This window comes from Schistocerca serialis, chromosome 5 (genome assembly GCF_023864345.2).
Source record: "Schistocerca serialis cubense isolate TAMUIC-IGC-003099 chromosome 5, iqSchSeri2.2, whole genome shotgun sequence".
Lineage (NCBI taxonomy): Eukaryota > Metazoa > Arthropoda > Insecta > Orthoptera > Acrididae > Schistocerca > Schistocerca serialis.
The window spans coordinates 347,735,260-347,757,522 of NC_064642.1; the positions used below are offsets into that span (position 1 = coordinate 347,735,260).

A 22,263-nucleotide genomic window follows, 5' to 3' on the forward strand; every position below is an offset into this window, starting at 1 on the left:
TATAATCTTACACCACTCCAGTAGGTATACAAAAATGTGCATATTTGAATACAACATTTTGTCAAAATTGCATAGCAGACAGTGTAAAACTTTCAGAAATTTAAGACGCTGAACAAATTAGCGTTTACATTTTCATTTATGCCTGTTTTAAATTGTAAAATTTAGTAGCTCAAAAAATATGCTTTGTACAGGAAAAAAAAAAAAAACCTCCAGATGTAAAGTTAATGTTCTCAAAGGAGACATCTGCATGTGGTCAAATTGACTGCTCCCTAACACCCCACTGGGGTGTCAACTTCTTATTTTCAAATGAGAATCCCTCAGGAGCCATGGCATGGCTCATGTGCCCACCATCATGTATTTTACACCCTGTTTTTAACGTACTTCCACCTCACTATGTTAATTTAAATTATTACTGTAACTGAGTTGCTGCTTTGCCTGACCGTGAGCGGCGCTAGCAGCGCATATTGCTATATCCCCTCTCGTAGTACCTTTGCTCGACTGCTATTACTGCCTGCTCGTTGTCTGTTGTAAGGGAGTTGGTCGCAGTTCAGGTTACGAGTTTGGGTCTGCCAGTCAACTGGAACATGTCTGGAGCGCAGCCCGGACCTGCCAGTTGGGCACTTGCAATGCGGCAATACTGCAGTTGGGTTGGAGCAGCAGTGAGATCTACGTCGGCATGGCTTGCCCTAACATCGCCGCCACGCATCACTTGAGCCGGGCCATGGTCTTGGTGGATCGTCGGTCGGTCGTCCTACAGGACGACACGTTTTGGCTCGCCGATTGTTCGTGAGTCGTGAGTCGTGTGTGTGTGTGTGTGTGTGTGTGTGTGTGTGTGTGTGTGTGTGTGTGTGTGTGCTTAGTTACTGTTGCATACCGTTCATGTCTTCGTCCAAGTGTTTGTAGTTCGCATAATTTCCTCTGACAAGTTATTTTAAATGTTGTCGGCGTACTGAATCTGAGAGGTTGGTCATCTCATTCGGCGAAGTGTAACCGGTTCCCCCTGAGCACTTCTGGGTCCCTTCAACTACCATCTTGTGGAACTTGGGTCGGTCCTTCCCTGGTGCAGGGATGTCGTTTTGCAAGTGGGCGTGTTTCCTCTGCATGGTTGGGTCCGAGCCAGTATTTCTGTCGTCATGTGTCTGGAAGTGAGTGGGAGAAGCACCAGCAGTGCAGCTGCGACTGAGCAGCAGTTGCAGACGGGCCAGGGGGCAGTCGGTCAGTTGCTGCGGACCAGGGAAGATACCTCCGCAGTGTCGGAGCGTGTGTGGAGCTGTTCGATCGCTATGAGCTTTGTGGTTCACCAACCTAGGATGTCAAACTTAAGTAGTAGTTTCAACTACCCAAGCAACATCCATTCATGTTGTGTGCTTCATAACTTTTGTGTGTTTGAGTTCTCATGTACCGATTGGTGGCAAGCAAGTCGTCGTGTCGGTCGGTCCATGGCTGTCCCCTGATTGGGTTCCGACGGATCAAGTGTAGCTGGGCTCACTATCTGTCTTGCCTAAGTGAACGAGGGCAGACCGACCTCCCTTGAGGCTTTTGAGTGCCACCGGAGTTTAATTATCTGTTGTCAGCTACCTTAGATGCAAGGCTTACGGTTATTTTTCTTTTTTTCTTAAAAATTCTGCAAAATTAATTCTTTAGTTTATCTTTCAAGCTTAAACATTGTGGCCTACTATCTTTAAAAGATTATGGTAATATATTTTAAAATTTTGAAACTTAATTGTGGCCTTCAGCCATTGGTATTGCACCTTGCATATGTATGTTTTCTCTGCTTAGCCTTAGGGCTTTCCATGGAGCCATGACACGTTTTCTTATTTATTTGATTTGCCTCTTTAATTGCATTTTAATCTTGTTAATTTTTAAGATTTCTTGCTGTTAAACATTCTGGCCTCCTGCCGTTAAAAGTCTATGGTAATATATTCTAAAATTTTGAAATTTAACTGTGAACCTCAGCCATTTGTATTGCACTTTGCATATGTTTGCTGGTTTATTTTTAAAATTATTTTATGGCTACCTTAATTGGATTTTTATCTTGTTGATTTGTTAAGACTTCTTGTTTGGAGGCCTTCAGCCGTGAAAGAGTTGCATTCGGTAAAGGTCCGGCTATGTGCTGCTTTGGTTGTAAAGTTTATTAAATTACAATAAATGACAATTAGAAGGAGAAACTGACCTCAACCTTTGGCCCTTTCCACAATCCTGTTACCTGTTCTGACCAGCGGGTTTAGTGGGCGTATCACCTCATTTAAATTGCAGATTTGAATTTATGCCAAAAAGTACACAGGATTTATCTGAAACAATATTTTCCATTTGTGGTAGGTGGCACTGTAACTAGAGGAATAAACTGAAATCAGTAACCCTGATTATGAGATTCAAGGGGATTCACTGAACTCAAGCGTCCTGATGGTGTGGGGACTCACTGAAATTAACCGTGAAGGGAACAGAAAAGTACATTACATTAAATGTAGGTTATTTGCCAGACTCTTAAATGTCTAAATGTAAAAGTTTTATTGTAATGTGTACTGAATGAGGGCATGAATGTGCATTCTCTTACACTACACACATTTATTATGGGGTGTACAAAAGCCTGGAGTTATCAGCTGAAGGAAGGATAGTACAATATCAAGGCTTCCATAAAGTCAAGATTAAGCAATATGTTGTTATGGCACCATCACGATAGACAGTCCATGTTACGGTCTAGAAGCTCTCTATGGGAACAGACACTCAAAATTATAATTGTATAACGAGTCTGTAAGTTTTATCTTATGATAAGATGTTAGTGGAGATATCAGTAGGAAATTTAAGTTTCAATTTGCTTAGTCTCTTGCACAAGATTATTTGCCGAGTGTGATACCCCTCGTGTGACAAGAATGTGAGATTTAAATCACCAGAAGTTGAATCACACAAACGGTTGTGGTATGCCTGAGCCTATGCTAGGGTGATGGCTGCGGAACATTTCATGATGGAAACACCCTCATAATGTGGAGTATTTGCCCAGCCCTTATAAGATATACATTGAATCACGAAGGTATCTACTTCATATTACATTATTCATACATGGGGAGAGAGAGAGAGAGAGAGATAGAGAGGGAGGGAGGGAGAGGGAGGGGGAGAGAGAGAGAGAGGGGGAGAGAGAGAGAGAGAGGGAGGGAGGGAGGGAGGGAGGGAGGGAGGGAGGGAGGGAGGGAGAGAGAGAGAGAGAGAGAGAGAGAGAGAGAGGGAGGGAGGGAGGGAGGGAGGGAGGGAGGGAGGGGGAGGGAGGGAGAGGGAGGGAGAGGGAGGGAGGGGGGGAGAGAGAGAGAGAGAGAGAGAGAGAGAGAGAGAGAGAGAGAGAGAGAGAGACTGTTGTAACTTACTATAAATGCAAACAACATTCCACCATTATATAATTCAATTTTAATATCCTAATTAATGTACTTACCTACATCATTATGTAAATGAATCTCAAGTATTAATGACAGATTTTAACAATTCTGTACAAAACACATGATAAATAATCACTATTACCTTTACGAATGAAGCATTTATGTAATCATCCTTGGTAGAAGGCAATTCAACACGAGAATGATCATAGGGTAGAATATCTGGGAAACGATTTTTCATTGGATAGCACCGAGCAACTGAAATGCTTCTTTTATGAGCATCCTTTTCCTGAAACAAATTTAGTAAGGAAATTATTGTTTGCTCCACAGGATCTCTTTGCAGTGTTTTTCTTTACATGAAATTCAGGGAATAAAAATATGAGATTTTGTACTTTCAATCATACTCTAAAAAATGTGGATTTCCTTTCGGACTTAATATGAGTAATCAGCATTTAAAACTACTCTTTGGCAAGTAAAAATCTGCTTTACACTTTCCGAAGAAACAGCCTCTTCTCCTTTCCTGTTACCTTTATAAGTGTTAACCAAACTTGGCTCAAATCCTAAGAAATAAGAATAATGTGAATCAACCATAAATGAATAAGAAACAAAAGAGATCCCTCATTGTCCACGAAACAGGTTAGAAAATTATTGCAGAAGAAGAGAAAAAACAATGGCAGATTTAAAAGAAAGCAACATCTCCAGGATTGGCAAGGGTTAAACAGAAACTATACATTAAATACTGACTTCAACATGTATTCTGTCCTGAGATCTAGCAGAAAACCTAAAAAAATCTAGATGTATCTAAGGTATATGACTGGTGATGACAGATCCATACACACACACACACACACACACACACACACACACACACACACACACACACACAGACAGACAGACAGACAGAGAGAGAGAGAGAGAGAGAGAGAGAGAGAGAGAGAGAGAGAGAGCGATGGTTGTGTTACGGTAGTACCACTAAAACAGGGTAATTGACCAGAGTTTTCCGAAATTCCTTCAACAAGGAAGAAGAAGCAAAAAATACTCCAGAATTTGAATAAAGAACAACCAAACAGGGGTAATTTGAAAGTAGATTTCCTTGGTCATTTAATAAAAGAGAGTTTGCAGTCCACATCCTCCACAAACCACTAAACTTGCCGAAGTAGTGTGACTTGTAATGCCTCAATGGCACAGGTAACCATCTTTAGTTGCAAAACTCATCAGTGGCGTATCTGTGACAGGCCATACTAATCTATCGTTGCTGACGAGACTTACAGCAACCTTTTCAGTAGTTACAATGGAAATACCCTGGGTGATGACTAATCTGTTCTATTACCATTATCCAACATGGCCTTGCAATGTTGGTATTGTGACACAGCTGAAAACAAGGGGAAACTACACCCATTATATTTCCAAAGAATATGGCAGCTTTATTGTATTGTTTAATAATATCATCCTGGGCAAGATATTCTGGAGATAAAATAGTCCCCTATTTGGCTCTCTGTTGTGGTCTGCCCATGAGAATTTTCAGAGGAAAGATAGATAGATAGATAGATAGATAAATAAATAAATAAATAAATAAATAAAATTTAAAAAATCTCGTGTTCTGCAGATCAGAATATGGAACATTAGATCACATAAGCAGGTAGCTTAGAGAATTTGTAAAGAGAAACAGGTATGTTGAAGTTACGCATAGAGGAACTTAGTGAAGTGCAGCGGCAGGAAGAACAGGATTTTCTGGTCAGGTAAGTACCGGGTTGTCACAACACCAAATCCCACAGGAGTTATGTAGGAGTAAGTCAGAACAAGACAATACGGATGCAGGTCAATTACTATGAACAGCACTATGAATGAATAATTACAGCCAGGCCACAGCCCACCACTGTAGTACAAGTATATATTCGTACTAGATCTGCAGAAGCTGTATAGTGAGTAACATAAAAAAGGTAAAGGTGTCACCAACCTGAGATTAGTTTGAATTCCATAGTGTTTTTTATAGGCATGCTCCTATTAGAGGTGGTGTGACCTTGCCCTCCTCCAATCTTTAACCTGTCTTACTTAGCCAGTTTAACGTTGACTCCGAACCATTTTAACGTTGACTCCGAACCATGGTGCAACTTGTCGTTTTCCCACATTAATAGATTGTTGCCAAAGGTGAAAGAGACAATAAGTGAGAGCAAAAATCCTTGGTCTGACTGACGACTAACCCTCAGACCTTTTGATGTATAGTCAGACACTTACCTTTGGTGTCACCAAACCATATTGAAAAGTCTGTATGATTAGGTAAAAGAAGTTCTTCGGTACAATTTACAAGATGAAAATTTGTGATTGGTGTCTGGAATTCAGTAGCACAAAAAGGAGGAGTAAAAAAATAATAGAAGAACATGGACTGGGAAAAGGAAGGAATGAAAGTGGGAGTTCTTGGTAAAATATTGTACAGAACATAATTTAATCATTTCTAAAACTTTGTTTAAGAATCATGAAAGAAGTTTAAGTACATAGGAGAGGCATGGAGACATCAGAAAGCTTAGACAGAGCATGTAAGACATACATTTAGAAACCAGATTTTGAAAAGCAAAGAATTTCCCATTTAGGTGTGGACTCAGCGCATATGTTATTGGTTATATAATGCAAATTGAAGCTGAAGAAACTGCAGAAAGGTTGGAAATTACAGGGATGGAACCTGGAACAAGAGGTTTGTCAGAGTTTCAAAAGAAGCATTAGACAATGACTGACAGAAATAGGCAAAAGAAATACAACAGAAGAACAATGGGTATCTTTTAGAGATGAAAATAGTGAATACAGCAGGGGGGAAAATAGATTCCTTTGAATAACACACAAGGTAGTAAATGACGAAGGCATTTGTATCTTTTTTCAGATTACTCTGGCTTCACCAGCACTGAGTACTGTTTATCATGCTTTCATCAAAGTGATATCCTGCCACACATCTAATCTAAAAAAAATATGTATTCCAGGTGTGTGTGTGTGTGTGTGTGTGTGTTTTACCTAAAGATATTGTAAGAAGTTTGGAAATGATGCATCAACTACACTACACCCCTGCCAGTATTAATATCTGTGTTGATTGTGTTTCATTTAAATGAAATTGAAAGTACAGTGGCAATTTCTCAAGTTTATGCCTTCCCTATGCTAACTGAAATAGTCTGCAAGTGCACCTCTTATGTATCTGCTCTAACAAAGAATCCAACTTAGGCATCCGAGTTAAAGTGTTCCACGTTTTGGCCATGTACCTGTCTACTGCAGTATGCTTCCTTTTCATGTTGGGCAGCTGCCTTTTCTCATGTCATTGTTACTGTACTTACCCTATTATAAGTCCCCCCCCCCCTCCCCCCCAAAATCAGTCACTCAAAAAATAGGCGATCCTTATTTTAGCAGATTAAACTATTGCTGCCGAGGTACACATTTTTACGGTGTTTAATCGATTAATATAGGGGTCGTCTTACATTTACAGATGAAGCTTTGGCTATTGAGGTTTCATACAAATTTATTTTGGAGAGCTCCATAGGGTAGAGCTTAGCACACAATACTTTCGTTTGAATAGGCTCAAGATTTCCCGATACACAGAGGCACTAGATACAATATTGATCTTGCTCGATCAGTCACGTGACATATGACTCACCTAACTAGTGCAATCGGTGGATACATGAGAAACTATGAAGTAGAAACTACAACAATCTAATGCTCTGCTTAAAAAATGTCAATTTTGTGAAACGCAGGAGGAAATAGCATTAAACTCTATCAACTCACAAACTTTTGTTGTAGTTTAATAGATTTGCAATAGAAGTTCGCATACATGTATTGACACCATATACATACATTTATGCTGCTTTTTAAGTAAATGTGTCATTCAAAGGCAAAAACTTTGCCCTTCAAAAGCCTTTACATGATTATGAAGCTAAGTCAGTATTTTATTTGGTTATGAGAAACTAATGATTCACAAAGTGCGTTGCAAATAAAAACTCAGTAGCTATTCATGTTTTAGAATACTGGGGGAATATGTTACCAGCTTTTAATCAGCTTTAGAACAAGATTGTGACATTCAGATGAAATGTAGAAGAAAATTAATCCAGAATTAGATGTGTAACAAACCAAAGAAATCACTTTAAACTGATTGCAATTTTTATCGCAAAAATAAATTATAGTGGAAAGAACTTTTGTGGAGATAGTGCCAACAGACGGCACTAGATTGTGGGACAAGCGAAAGTTCATGAAATGTACTGAATTGTGATTGCACTCTTTTATTTGTAAATTAGTTGCTGTTGTTACATATGACCTGCATCCTAGAAGATATGGCTGTCTGTGTTTCACTGTTGCACAAGCACAGCACTACAGAAGACTTGGAGGGGGAACAGTGACACAAGCTTAGCTGAGAACAATAAAGAGTGTTGGGAGGGGAGTGGTGAGCAGGCATCAAATTTCCAAAACTCATCTTGCTGCCAACCATCAGAAACTATACTGTGTACTTTGGCTTTTTATGGACATCTACTATGTTTAAAACGCAGTTTGCCTGAATCCATTTGTACTCGGAATCGAATTGATTTCGAACTGGACAAATACACAACAGCTTACATTTCTGCAGGAGATGCTAAAAATCTAGCCTGGGGCCAGTAGCACACTTAATGTTGTCGATGCTCAGCGTGAGGTATGATGCAAGTGTAGGGGGTTGTGTGTCAGCTGCTGGATCTACACAGACAATGACAGAGCAGCGGGCAGACAAAGTGTTTTTGTAGCAAAAGACACTCTAACACTCTGACATCAATATAGAACTGGTACCACAGACAACAGGCTAAACAAAAGAGGCAATGAAGATAAAAATTAACGTAAACCATATCTGTTGGTTTATTTTATTTCTACTTGTACCATCAAAACATAGACAATCAATAAATGGCATATGGTTAGATTACGCATTTCTATCATTCTTTGTTTGAATGTATCCTGCTGCTTCTTGTGATTGCTATATATGAAGGGTCTGGTCTGGACACTTCAGTGTCTTTTAAATGAAATTACTTGCTGCCACAATCTTTCATTTGTGCACAAAAATGATTCACACTGTGGTACCGACATAACCAGATGAAACTGTGTATCAATAAAGAGGGAATGATCAGATCTATTAACTTAAACTTTATATTAAGGTGTAATTTAAAACAGAACTCTTGGGAACATGCAAAGCTTAATGAGCTAAAAATTTACATTTACAAACCAACAAATTTATTTTAAAAATCAAAATCAAACCTGTAGTTCAAGAAGTTCTTTCCATTTCATGTCAAGTGGTGTGGGCCCATTTAAGGTTTTTGTTGTAAGCCCTTCTACAAATTTTTCATACTTTTCAACTTCCAGAACAAACTGGTTTAGTACCTCTGGGTCAGCAAATGGATCTTTTTCGAGGGTTTTTGAAGTCTGACGATCTTCTGCAGAAACTTCATTCTGTTCAGGAACCTAAATGTAACACACAAAACTTAAAATGAAATCACAACAATGATAATGAGGACAATGAAGATAAGTGATTTCGTAGTAAAAAAGACCACCCCAATTTCTTGTTTTCTGTCCTCAGGTTAGTTTGCCAATGCTGCTTTGACTGGTCGTAAAAAAAAAAAAAAAAAAGTGATGTTTGATAAGCACAGCCCTCTTCTGCTTATTGACTAGTAGCATTACTCATTAAGAAGTGAATACGTTCACTTTACCTGCAGCTTATCATGTCAAGGTGGACCATTTCAAGAGCCATCTTATTCCAAAATTAAGTTCAGTGCTGTGAGTCCACATGACCAACACATTAACACTTTGTGTGTAACTAACATTACTGAGGAATATAAAATTACTTTTAGTTGCCTGCACAGACCATGCTTTCTTCAGTATTTGCGGCAGTACGAATATAGGAGTTACTGATAAATTTTGTTATACAAACTGAAATTCTTCTTCCAACATATGTGAAATGAACACAGAGCCTTAGTTGGGATAATTTTTATGATAAATTTCATTTTAAAGATTTATCTGTAATAACCACAACATCTTTTGGCACCAATAATCCAATAATATAGGTCATTGTCTTCTTGCCATAAATTTACTAACCAAAAGAAGATCTCTACTTAATAGAATGTGTGCTACAGATGGGCTGCTGTCTGACAATATTTTAAATGACAATTATTACATAGTGTACAATAACTATAATTTGAAACTGACATAAATGGAATAATCCACTCAGCTATGGCATGATTTTATTCAAAACTATGCACACAAGGTATGTACCCTGATGTGGGTACTAAGGAGGGAAGAATGGAGGGAAATATAAAAAAGATAACACCAGAGAGAGAGAGAGAGAGAGAGAGAGAGACGGGGAGGGTGGGCGTGGGGGGGGGGGGGGGGGGGGGCGGCAGGAACAATGAGTGAGCAAAAAGGAAAAAGCGATGAATGTGAATGGAGAAAAAGAAGAACAGTGAAGTATTGTGAAGGTTTAAGCCTCCTGGATGGCAGAACATGAGATGTTCTGGGAAGGTAATTCTCAACTGTGATATTCTGAGAGGATATCTAAATTCAGGGGTGTACATAAAGTCCAGGAACACTTTCAATTATTTATTGCACGAGAACTAAACATTGTACAGATGTCATACATATTGCATTTTGAAGAGAAACTCTGACAGCTTTTTTACAAACATTCAATATGCGAACCATGAGTGACCCAGCAGACGTCAGTACAGTAATTGAATTCTTGCCATACCTGTTCCAGCAAGGCATCGTCGACTGTGGCAGTCGCTTCCGTATTTTCTCCTGGAGCTCTGCTACATCACGTGGTAGAGGTGGTACATACACCAAATCTTTAATGTGTCCCCACAGCAAAAAGTCACACGGAGTGAGATCTCATGGTCGGGAAGGCCATTTCACGAAAAAGCTGTCCTCTTCTGTAGCACGGTCAATCCATCGAAGTGACAGCTCCATGTTCAGGTATTTATGAACTTCATGATGAAAATGGGGTGGTATAATAATAAAAAAAAAAACAACTTTCAGGGTTCCTCTTCAAAATGACATATGTATGATATCTGTACAATGTTTGGTTCTTATGCAATAAATAATTGAAAATGTTACCGGACTTTATGTACACCCTGTAGAAAGAATGCAAGTAAATTTTGTAGTGAATTAATTGTGAACCATTGGCTGGGATTTATTTTTACTTAACTTACAGTGTGAATACTGGACTGGTTACGAAGTCCCACCTCAGTTACGGATTCAGCAACATTAGGAAAACTTTACCCACTTTCACATGAATGACACTGCACACAGGCAGTTGGAGTACACACAATCCATCCTGGGAGGGGTAATTAATCATACTAAATTCATTGATAACCATGCTAACCCTGTGTCGACGCAGGAAAAACACCACAAGAAAAATAATACTCCCTTTTCCCAATTATTTTCACTCACTTCCTGATATGTATTACATTTACTACTAATGAACCCTATAGATATTTTCTCTTACAGTCATAATAAATATTTTTATACTGTTATATTCCTTGCAGTAGTGCACACTGAAGAAATATCCTTTCTGTAGTATATGCAGGGCTGGGCCCCAGCTGCTGCCACCACAGCATTGGAGTTGGGGTGAGAATTGGGGTGGGGGTGGGGTGCAGATCATGGTAATCAGCACTGCAGTCCCAGGCATATATTCGTATACACATTGTCACATGTCCACATGATGCTGCACCTGTATTCCACTGCAACAGGTACTTTGGTTGCCACTCAGACCCTCCTCAGCCAACTCCAGACCAACTGTTAGCCATCTAAGGTCTACACTTTGAAGTACAATGCCTGCAGCTGCTGCTATCAGATAGTGCAGCCTCATGCCTTCACCAGGATCATCAGCCACTGGACGCTCAACAGCTGCTCTCACACTTGGACCTGCAACCTGATGACCACAAGCTCACAGCCTTGTGGTACACTGCTGCTGATCATCAACAGTACCTCGGCTCACCACAATCATGGATCTCGAGATGGAGGCACCGGCTACACATAATCAAGATAGGCTTTCCAGTTGTACTTAAGTGTGGACTGTTGCCCTCTGAAGCTGCACTACGTTAAGTTCAAGGTTAATAAATAAAGTTATCATTGCAACGGATAAGTTCAATCTTTACCAGTCACGCAACTTGGCTAAGGTCATTTCAGTGGCAATTTGGCTGACTCTATTGGGTGTAACATACAGTAAACATCAATACTCAGTACAGGGCATGCTAAAAATTTGCCCTCTCTAGCACACCACTCAAGGTGTACTGGCTGCAGCACCAACTCCTGGTCTCGTCCATCACCTGCCCACCTTCACAGAAAGCCTGATGCTGCCACGCTGTGCCACATTTTGCTTGGATGTTGCAGCTATGGCGCGCCCTCTTCCCAAGAGCGTGGTAGTGCTGGGCACGACAGGGACGACGAGGCAACTTATTCCTGTGTATTTCAGTGTTTCTTGGTGTAGTGTTGGAACATGGTTTCTTTCTTTCAAAATTTATCGTGTGTTTTCCAAACAAGTACATTTTTTCTTGTCTGTTAGTGTAGCTTGGTGGGGCACTATATTCCTGTTTATTGTGTTGTGATAGTCTGTATTTGAATAATACAAAAGAGTGAAATTGCTCACCGTGTTCTGAACACAGTCTGTTCTTTTCTAGGTTTCTGTAACTTTGTTCAATTGTGAGGTTATCTCAATTTTGGTAGATGTTCACTGGCAGCTGGTTCCTGTTTTCTCAGTAGAAGCAATTTCTTGGCATATTTGGATGGCCTGCACACATTTTGTTCAATAGTTCCTTGGTGTAACTCTTGCCTTTCTGTGTACCACGTCTTTTCAATTGCCGGAGCCATTGTTGCCTCAGGCCCTTCCTTTCCAGGATAAGGCAATCAGACCTGATATGGAGTGTCTCCCTGCTCACTCACATTCTATAGGTCTTCCCACAGTTCTAAAGTGGGCATGATCACAACCAGTGTTCAGAGGAGGCTTCCAGGAGTTCATGTGTGGGATCGTGGGCTAGCTTCTGTCACCCTTGTTTGCAATGTTGTCGTGCCTTGTGGCACCCAGTAGTTGTCCATCCTGCTGTTTGCCGTCCCAATGGTATGGGACCAGCCCTTCCACGTGACACCAGATGCCATCAGATGCCAAGCCTTTTGTTGTTGGCCCTCCTGTCCTCACCAGCCCTGTCAATGCTGAAGCAAACACTTTTGCTGGCCTTGTCATGGCCAGCCCTCCAGTCATTGCCAGCGTATCGCAGCCAGCCCCCGCGACCCTGTTCCTGGTCACCGCAGCTTCAACCACCCTTGTGGCTGCTTCGAAAGTCTCCGCTGGCCCTGAGGCACTCTCAATACTGTTCCTGGCCATTGCCTCCTTCATGGCCATCCTGCAGCTACTGCGGCCATCTCCACTGATGCACCTGACCCCATTGCGTGTCCTCCCACGCCTTGGATGGGGATTCAACACATTGCCATATGCCCCACCTATGCCTGGCCTTCCCCATTACCAGTTATGGCAGCCAGTGGGTGTTTCCCTACACTAACATGGCATACTTCTTTTGTCGGGATCAATTTTTTGGTGTTCACTGACTGAGTGCCACGGTGTTTTGCTCGTCTCCTCTGGTGACTGCTTGGTGCCTCCTCCCATGGGTGCTGCACTTGTCTGAGGTGGTTGCACCATCTCTGTTAAAGAGGGGAGGAGTGTAATCTATGCAGTAAAGAATAGTTATTGTGACTGGTGAATTCAGTCTTTACCAGTCGCACCATTCAGCTAAGACTATTTCATTTCCAATAAATGTTTAAACCACCTAAACCCCAACTGTTGCTCCAGCTGACTATAGACAGAGAACCACTGAAAAATGTTACTGCAAATAAATTCAAGAGCTAAAAATAGGCGTAGAAATGCAATACACACCACTCTTATCTGCTTAGTGTTTCTCCCTGTCACTTTCCTGATACAGGTCGTATGTCTTACCATATAATGTTTTATTTGTCATTTCTATGTCTACTCATCTGTATTCTCTGCCTTTGTGGTTAGTCTCATTAATACCCATAATTTTCCTAGTTTAATGCACGCTATTATTCTCAATATGCTAAGTAAAAATTAATATTTTTCATAAATCTTGTGTTTCCAGCTCATAATTGTGTCAAAACAGTGTGCCAAAATCCTAGTTTAATCTGTAAAAAAAAAAAAAAATTTATCAGCAAAATTACTTGCCAGGCTTTTTTGAATCATCATCTACATTCACTAAGCATGTGTGACAGTAAATTTAAAACTAATTTCTAAATCTATCATCCAGTCTTTTCCTCATTAAATCTTCCTATTTCTCTTAAGGAACAGCTTTTGATAGTCTTTATCTCAATTTTCCATTTTAGTTAGTCCTATCATTGCAGCATACAACTAAGATTTATTATAGCAAATACTTTCTGAGTGTGAAGGAATTGTCATCTTGTATAAACAAATAAAATTTTTTATGGCTGTAGGTTTACCTGAATTGTTGGCAGTACTAGGGGTTTCTTCTCTCCAGCTCCCGAAGCCTCATTAACAACAGAACTGATTTGTGTCTGCAACATCGTCACAGATGGTTGCTGGGCAACAATCTCCTTTTTTGGTGAGAAGTTGCTACCATCAGTTTGCTGCACTGAGGAACCAGTCTGCTGTTTTGCAACACCATTCTGTTGAACTTGTTGCTCTTTTTTTGGTGACACATTTGCAGGCTGTTGAGGAACAAGTGGCTTTTGATTCAACGAGAAGTCCAGCCCTGCTAAAAGATCAATATTAGATGACACTCCACTATCACTCTTGCCCTCTACTGAAGAACTTGATGAACTTCCCTGAAGACTGAAGGTTGTATTTGTAGCATCACCTGGGAACCGTGCTTGCATATAGGTCATTGGAGAAGGAGCTGCAGCTTGTTGAGCACTTGTACCTTGCTGATATGTATCATTTTGCACTGTTGGTTGAGATTCTGATTGAATCGTTTCCGAACCATACTGATAACCATATGGTGCAGTGTAGTAATTAACATGAGAGTATGCTTGACTAGAAATTGGTAGAGTTGTGTTGTATTGGGATGCATATGTCTGACCATCCACAGCTGTTTGGAATGAGCTCGTTTGTGATGTAGCGTACTTCCCAGCATTAGTATATGACGACGTTCCAGCTCCTGCCATGTATTGGTACTGGGTTGCATCAACAACATTGCTGCTGCTTGCCACTGAAGCCTGCACAGAATATGGAGGTGAAGCAGCATACACTGTACTATACATGCTATCATAATATGGTTGCTGCTGTGGCACGCTAGATGGTTGGGTTTGTAAGGAAGAGGTGGATCCTGTAGGTGCAACACCAGCACCTTGGTACTGGACTGCACTTGAAGTAGGTCCAACATCTGAGGAATTCGCAGAATATGAAGATACATTTTGATTTTGTTGTAGTTGCGTCTGCGATTGTGCCTGTTGCCACTGATACTGAGGATATGTCACTGGTGGTTTCTGCACAGATGGATAGCTCTGAGGATGAGGTGGTATTTTCTGTTCTGTATCATATGACCCCATCACAGTTTGCTGGTTTTCTTGCCATCCACACTGAGCTGCCTGTTGTTGAGTGTTTCCTGGGTAATATGGAACATTAACAGAAGAATCCTGTGCAGCATAAGCTGCCCCATATTGGTAAGGTTGTGACTTACTGTAATCATATGTGGGATATGAGGTACTGTGTGCTGGATATGAAAGTTGCTGCTGTTGAACAGCAGTGTCGTGCTGGGGAGTACTTCTGTATTGGGGAGTGGTGCTATGTTGGCCAGCAGAGGAGATACTCGACTGTGAAACTCCACCTTCCTTAGTTATATTCATTGCAGGTATTCCAGAAGTAGATATTTGTTGAGGCACAGTGCTATGTACTGTTGTTGGTACTGTCTGTGGTAAATATGCTTGTTGACTTGTTGAATAATTCTGATGTACTTGTGTATGATAGTGTTGTGGGTACCCAGCATACATTTCCGAAGTGTCTCCAATTTGTGGTTGTGGTACATTTGTTGACTGAGCTTGTGAAATTGGTGGTGTCTGCAAATGACTGTATGGGTTTTGCACTGTATCTGTACTATGGTACGCTGAGCCATACTGATAAGCTGGGCTTTTAGCAGCATGATGGCTAGTTGTATCTCTTGACCCAACACTGGAATATGAACCAGGTCCTCTAGGTGTAGATGAAGTGGGAGGAAAAACATGAGAACCTGTTGTCTGGTGCTGATAGTATTGTTGTGTTTGACCATACGCATAGTCTGCATATTGATCTCCTGTATATGGCATCTGATGAGGTGGTTGGTATCCTGAAGGGCTGTAAGTATATTGTGGAGCACTAGAAATGTATGCGGGTGTCTGGTGACTCATTTCAGGTTTGGCAATACCAGGAGATGTAGTGGGTTGGTACAGTGTGTCCTGCTTTGTAATTGTGCCACAAGTTTCAGTTGTACCTTCTGAGCCCACAGGAGCTGGTCTTACAGGTGGGACCCATGGTAATGGACCTGCAAGATTCTCGCTGCTCCCTGCACTTTCTGCTGTATAGGAAGCTGGAAGTTGCCCTCCAATGCCTGTTGTACTGCTTGCTGGCATTGCTGTGCTAGAAGGCAGAGTAAAAATCTGAGAGGTAGAGTAGCTTCCAGTGGGCAATGTACCCTTCATACTCTGAAGATAGTCTCTCAACTTTGGACCACCAGAATCAATACTTGGCTTATCTACATCCTGTCTTGGTATCTTCTTATTGTTCTTTGCAAGTATTTGTTCACGTTCCTCATCCTGCACCTTGCAGGTTCCTTTAACTCTCTGCAGTAGCTTTGTAACATTAGTCTCCAGTTTTCGATAAAATTCGAGACCTTTGTTTGATTTCGCAAGTAGGTCTTCATATGCATCATAAGAAGATATCAATGCATTAATAGTGGCTTCACGTTTTCGCATTGTATCCATAGCAGCTTTTCTTGGGCCTGCACACTTTGCATATGCTTCTGTAAGTGCTTTCAAAATATTTTCTTGTGCAGCTAAATTCTGTTCAATAATGGTTTCCTGTAAACAAGATAGCAATAACAACAACACTTCGGCTACAATGAAACTTGTATGATGTTCTCAAACCTATGGCTTGTCATATTACTTACATATTTTTGATGTTTTTGCATCTCCTGACTGAATATGGTTTCAAGTGACTCACCAGTGCGAGTAACAAGCTGACGAGTAATGTCGTCCTGACAGACTGACTCTCTCAGCTGTGCAGCTAAAGTAGCTCGCTGTTTTTTCATTTCATCTACCTTGTCAATCAAATGTTGTAATTCCTTAATAGCTGCTTCATCCTCAGGAGCTGCATCAATAATAATAATAATAATAATAATAATGTAATGACACAATTACCAAATCCTACATATTTACTTATGAAATTTAAGCCATACTAAGAAATACATACTGTTCATATTGTTGATGGTTGGTATTTGTTTCTTAAGGTCTGGTAATGGAAGAGAGAGAATTCGCAAATTGCTAATATGTAATGTCATGGCCTTGTGAAGTGTCTGGTTTGATTCTGATGCTTTGGCATGGGCTTCATGATATTTATTTGCTTCCCGTGTGAGATCAGTTGCAACAATTGATGGTGGTCTCTTCCCCATTAATTCTTGGTAGTCCTTTTCTTTCTTATCTTCAAGCTTTGGAAAAAAAGTAAATTATATTGATAAAGCAGTTATAACTGAAGAAAGGTAATCTGCTTCACAAAATGCTGATGTTTTTACAAAATCTAATTGTAAAGGAAAAATCAAAAGTAGAGAATAATGAGAACACATACAGTTAATCATACATCATTAACTATTAAATGTAACAAAACTGATAAAAAGTATGAAGATTTAATGCAAAAATACTAACTTTTGAGAATAAATTAAACTTAAAGCATGTAACCAAACAGTGCAGAAATGTGGCATTAGAAAAATTATATCATCAAAAAGACATAGTCAACAAATACAAACTATACAAAATACTTTAAATATAAGTCACACTGTCAGTGTTTCATACTAGATAGGTTATAACAGAGAAGTCCTGCAAAGAAGTATCGGCTGATGTATATACAAGAAGGAAGACAGAATTGTTGCAACTCTAATAACCAAAAAGAAAATGTTTTGAAGAAATGGAAACACAATAAATAAGAGAATTTTCACTTATTTCATCAATGGTCTACATTTCCTCACAGAAGATTCAAGTAATGTCATGCAGGTACTTTTGTTGGTGACTCAGGAGTCCAATGTGGGGGCCCAATTGGTGTCCACATGTGGGTAAGTGCATGCCACCCCGAAAAAAGGGGTTCATTGTAAGCAATTGTCTACATGCTCATTTCACAGGCTCTGTCTTGGAACTTGCTTCAGTCCTTAATGAGTTTCACCCATATGCCACAGTCTTCACAGAGCTCCTCTCATTTAACACACTTGATATTAAAAGCACTTATATCACATTTGGTACAATCTTTCACACACAATGCAGGTCTTCCATGTGGTCTTTTGGCAAGCACTATATCACCAAGTAGTGTGTGTAGGGGAAGACACAAGTAGTTCATATGAAGTTTGTGTCCTAGCCACAAAAGGCAATGTTAGTTGAGAGTGGCAGTGACAATGGGCAGCTTTATGGTGTTCAGGACTTTCTTATGTGTCACACTGTCTCTCCATGTTATGCCTAGAATATTTGTAAGCTTCACAGATGAAAGGGGTTGAGCTTAAGTTCTCGTTTAGCAATGATGTCCAAGTCACCATAAAAGAGTGTGCTCAGCAAACATGCTTGATAGATGAGAGGTTTTTTATGGCCAACGTAAAGTGTTTGTTGTTGTTGTTGTTTAATGCCTGCCACTGACTTTAAAAACACGTATTTTCGCCAACAATGTGAGGGTACATTGATGACAGTGCCAACTATAATTGTGTAACTGGTGTTCCTATTTCAAATGAGACTAGGGTTAGCAGATGTCTGGAAATTCATGGACATGCCCTACATTTTAACCGTTTGTACGGCGTCTGGGGGGAATTTTTTGGAAAGTCTTTAATGTCCTACATTTTCAGAAACAAACAGTGATAATTACAAATGAACTGCCAGATGTGAAAATAGAAACGAATAATTGGTTATTAGCCACAACTGCAAGTCACTATGGCAACACAGCTATAGTGATACAGCATATACATTCCATAGTAACAAAGAACGATGGATGTGGCTACGCAGCATTTGAACTCTGGGTTAAAATGGATTTCAGTGTCGGCGGTGTCCACGTGCTGTGCAGATGTTGGTAACAGTGCGATGAATGACGGGAAATTGAGACAACGAATCATAATACAGATGTCAAGAACCAATGACTTTATTTTCTCTCTCTTCCATTTGCAGTTTGGTTATCAAAAATTAAAGAGTGTGGAAAGTCAACAGTTAATTCACAGTGCTTTTTTTTACAAGCCAAAATGCCGAAACGAAAATCCAAATTCAATGACGCATTGTCATTAATGTATAAGTGTTTCAAGGCAGGAAGAAGTGAATACGAAGCACAATGCCTTATTTGTCCTCCAGGAACATATGTTTCTGCTGCACACAAAGGTAAGGTTATCAAATAGTTTTTTTTTTTTTTTTATCTTTCATCTGACTTTGATCGGCATATTGCTATGGCGATTATTTAAAGAGATTTAATTTATAATTGCCAATTTTGGTATATTATCACTATATTAAGATGGAAACATTTCTCTTGCAGGTGCACAAGATTTGGAAGTACACCTGTCTTCCAAGAAACATAAAACATCTCAAAATTCTACTGGTACTTCAGATATTAAAGGTTTTTTTGCTCAGCCCACACAGTCAGCATATCGTGTTAGCGCTGCAGTGGCAACGCTTGCATTTCACGTTGTTAATCACCACACATCATACAAATCCATGGACTGCACGCCGAAACTAAACGCAAAACTATACAGTGATTCTCAAATTGTGAAGAAAGTTTCGTGCGCAAGAACAAAGACTGAAATGATTATTAACAAAGTCCTTGCATCATATTCTGCTGACATACAACGCCTGGAAGAAATTTCTCTTTTTGGGGTTAGTACCAACAGCAGTAATCATGGTTCCCAGAAACTAAATAATACAAAAATGCGCCAAAATACATGCGAACACAAGTAGATAAAATAGGGAGGGTTATTAAATTAAAGTGTCTTGGAGAAACCACACTGCAAAATGGACTGGAGAAATTTTCAACAGATGTGAGAGTTAATAAAATGCAAAGAGCCTATGCTCGCCAAGTGGCGGCAGGAGAAGAAATTTACATGTTATCTGAGCCAGTTACTCCTCCTGGTAGAAAGGATGAAGGGGAAGGAAGAGGAATGAAGAAAGAAATGGGGAGAGTTTGGAAAAGTCGTCCAGAACCCTAGATCAGGGGAGACTTACTGTATAGGATGAGAAGGAAAGACTGATCATTGGGAACAGCACCAGACAAAGATTTAAAAACCTAAGAGCTTAGAGGTGGATGATAGGGTAAAAAGCAAAGAAGAGACTATTGCCAAAATATTGTGCAAGTGTTAATAAGAGATAATGTTTTGTCAGTAATCTGTGTCTTGCTATCTTCCACCTCCAAGCTCTCACATTTTCGAATCTTGTCTGTTGCAGCCTTCAACAATTCCTTCTCTTTCTGTCCACTCCATCTCCCCTGACCCGGAATTCTGGGCGACTTTTCCAAACTATCCCCATTTTCTAAACCCTGTCAGTCCTTTTTCTTAATCCTTCTTCCTTCCTCTTCAACCCTTCTTCCAGAGGAAGGAGCTACTGGCTCCGAAAGCTTGCAAATTTCCTTAACCTTTATATGTGTGTGTTCTCCTGCTGTCACTTTTTTACATTATATTTTCAAAAATTCATTATTTTTCTTGGATTAGGGATATGGTTTGAAAAAAACAAATACAATAAGAAATGCATATCTTGAAAAACAAAACTAGAACACTGTACCATAGTGATAAGACCAGAATGTTTATATGCATATGAATGCTTAACAATGAACTATAATCTGGACAGAATCAAGATATTTGAAAGATGTTTTATCAGAAAAATATTGGGTGCAATACAAACAACAGATGGCTGGAAAATGAGAATATCTACCAAAATACACATAAAATATCAAAAGTAATGGCACAGTGAGGGTTAATTATCTCTAAGACACCACTACAACATGAATGAGAACAGGTTAACGAAACAAATATTCCTGTTTTTCTGGAAAAACAAACCAACAATAGCATGGATGTCAGAAATAAGAAAAGAACTAGGAACGAACACCAAAGAATCACAAATACCAGAAAGAAACCTTTTTAAGAACAAAATGCTAAGTTTAGAAGGCTTTGAAGGCAGCGTGAATAAGAAATCAGGAACAACATGGACAGAAGATATGAACAACAGCATATGGAGAAGATGGAGTACTGGAAAAGTAGGGAACAAAGAAAGAAGAGGAAGTGAAGTTGCTATATGATCCTAGTTGGTCAATACAAAGAAAAAGAAAAAAAAATGTTTTTATTTATTTACTGCAAATGTATTTCCCAGATCCACACAGCGATGAGCTTGTCCAGCTGGACATGTCAGTACAAACATTAGAGGAAGGCGAGGACATACTACCTCCAATAAGACAATACCTAGTAAAGCACTGTTTTGTTTAAACCAGTTTTCAAAATGATGGTAGCTTTAATTTTTTACGTCACATACTAATTCAGTTCTTAAGCCGATTACCGATTGAAAATATCAGAATACAAAACAGTAATGAGCCGTTATACCCTTACAAGATGAGATGTGACTGACAGTGAGAGGTCTGGTTGTTGCTGTCATGCTACAGGGTTGATATCTACCAATAATGCACATGGAAACACTATAATGACTGAATGATAATAATATGGTACACATAATACTTCCAACAACACTAGAACTGTCAGACAGATTCCCTTACTTGCTGAGCCTGAGAGTTAATAACAGGAGTAACAGTGGAACCTTGTGCTGCAAGTGACTAGGTGAGGAAATTTGTGAGTGTATTGTCAAGTGTTGCCAAAAGCCATGTGGTGAGCCCAGGGTAAGCAACGTCTGCTGTGGGCTGCAGCTTTCACCCCCCTCCCCCCCCCCCCCCCCTGAAGAATAGGGTACACATAGGACTGAATAATTTTTTTAAGTGCATTATCTGAAAACTACCTTGAGCAGTTAAACAGAGAACCAACTCGTGGAGATAACATATTAGACCTTCTGGTGACAATCAGACCCAAACTATTTGAAACAGTTAACGCAGAACAGGGAATCAGCGATCATAAAGCGGTTACAGCATTGGTGATTTCAGTCAAATAGAAATATTAAAAAAGGTAGGAAGATTTTTCTGTTTAGCAAAAGTGACAAAAAGCAGATTTCAGAGTACTTGATGGTTCAACACAAAATTTTTATCTCAAGTACAGAGAGTGTTGAGGATCAGTGGGACAAAGTTCAAAACCATCGTACAATATGCATTAGATGAGTATGTGCCAAGCAAGATCGTAAGAGATGGAAGAGAGCCACCGTGGTACAACAACTGAGTTAGAAAACTGCTACAGAAGCAAAGGGAACTTCACAGCAAACATAAATATAGCCAAAGCCTTGCAGACAAACAAAAATTACGCGAAGCGAAATGTAGTGTAGGAGGGCTATGCGAGAGGCGTTCAACGAATTCGAAAGTAAAGTTCTATGTACTGACTTGGCAGAAAATCCTAAGAAATTTTGGTCTTACGTGAAAGCGGTAGGTGGATCAAAACAAAATGTCCAGACACTCTGTGACCAAAATGGTACTGAAACAGAGGATGACAAACTAAAGGCCGAAATGCTAAATGTCTTTTTCCAAAGCTGTTTCACAGAGGAAGACTGCACTGTAGTTCCTTCTCTA

General features: G+C 39.9%; 1 protein-coding gene across 3 annotated transcripts in view; it reads right to left on the reverse strand.

Moving 5' to 3' along the window:
* The window catches only part of LOC126481221 (tyrosine-protein phosphatase non-receptor type 23-like), a 158,706-nt gene that overhangs the window by 47,054 nt on the left and 89,389 nt on the right, over window positions 1-22,263 (reverse strand). For all 3 annotated transcript variants that reach the window (XM_050104825.1, XM_050104824.1, XM_050104826.1), the window contains exons 10-14: window positions 16,801-17,035; window positions 16,499-16,698; window positions 13,839-16,409; window positions 8,607-8,810; window positions 3,508-3,651 (exon numbers count right to left, since the gene is read on the reverse strand). In XM_050104825.1, coding sequence (XP_049960782.1) covers window positions 3,508-3,651; window positions 8,607-8,810; window positions 13,839-16,409; window positions 16,499-16,698; window positions 16,801-17,035 — 3,354 coding nt within the window. The remainder of the gene's footprint in view (window positions 1-3,507; window positions 3,652-8,606; window positions 8,811-13,838; window positions 16,410-16,498; window positions 16,699-16,800; window positions 17,036-22,263) is intronic.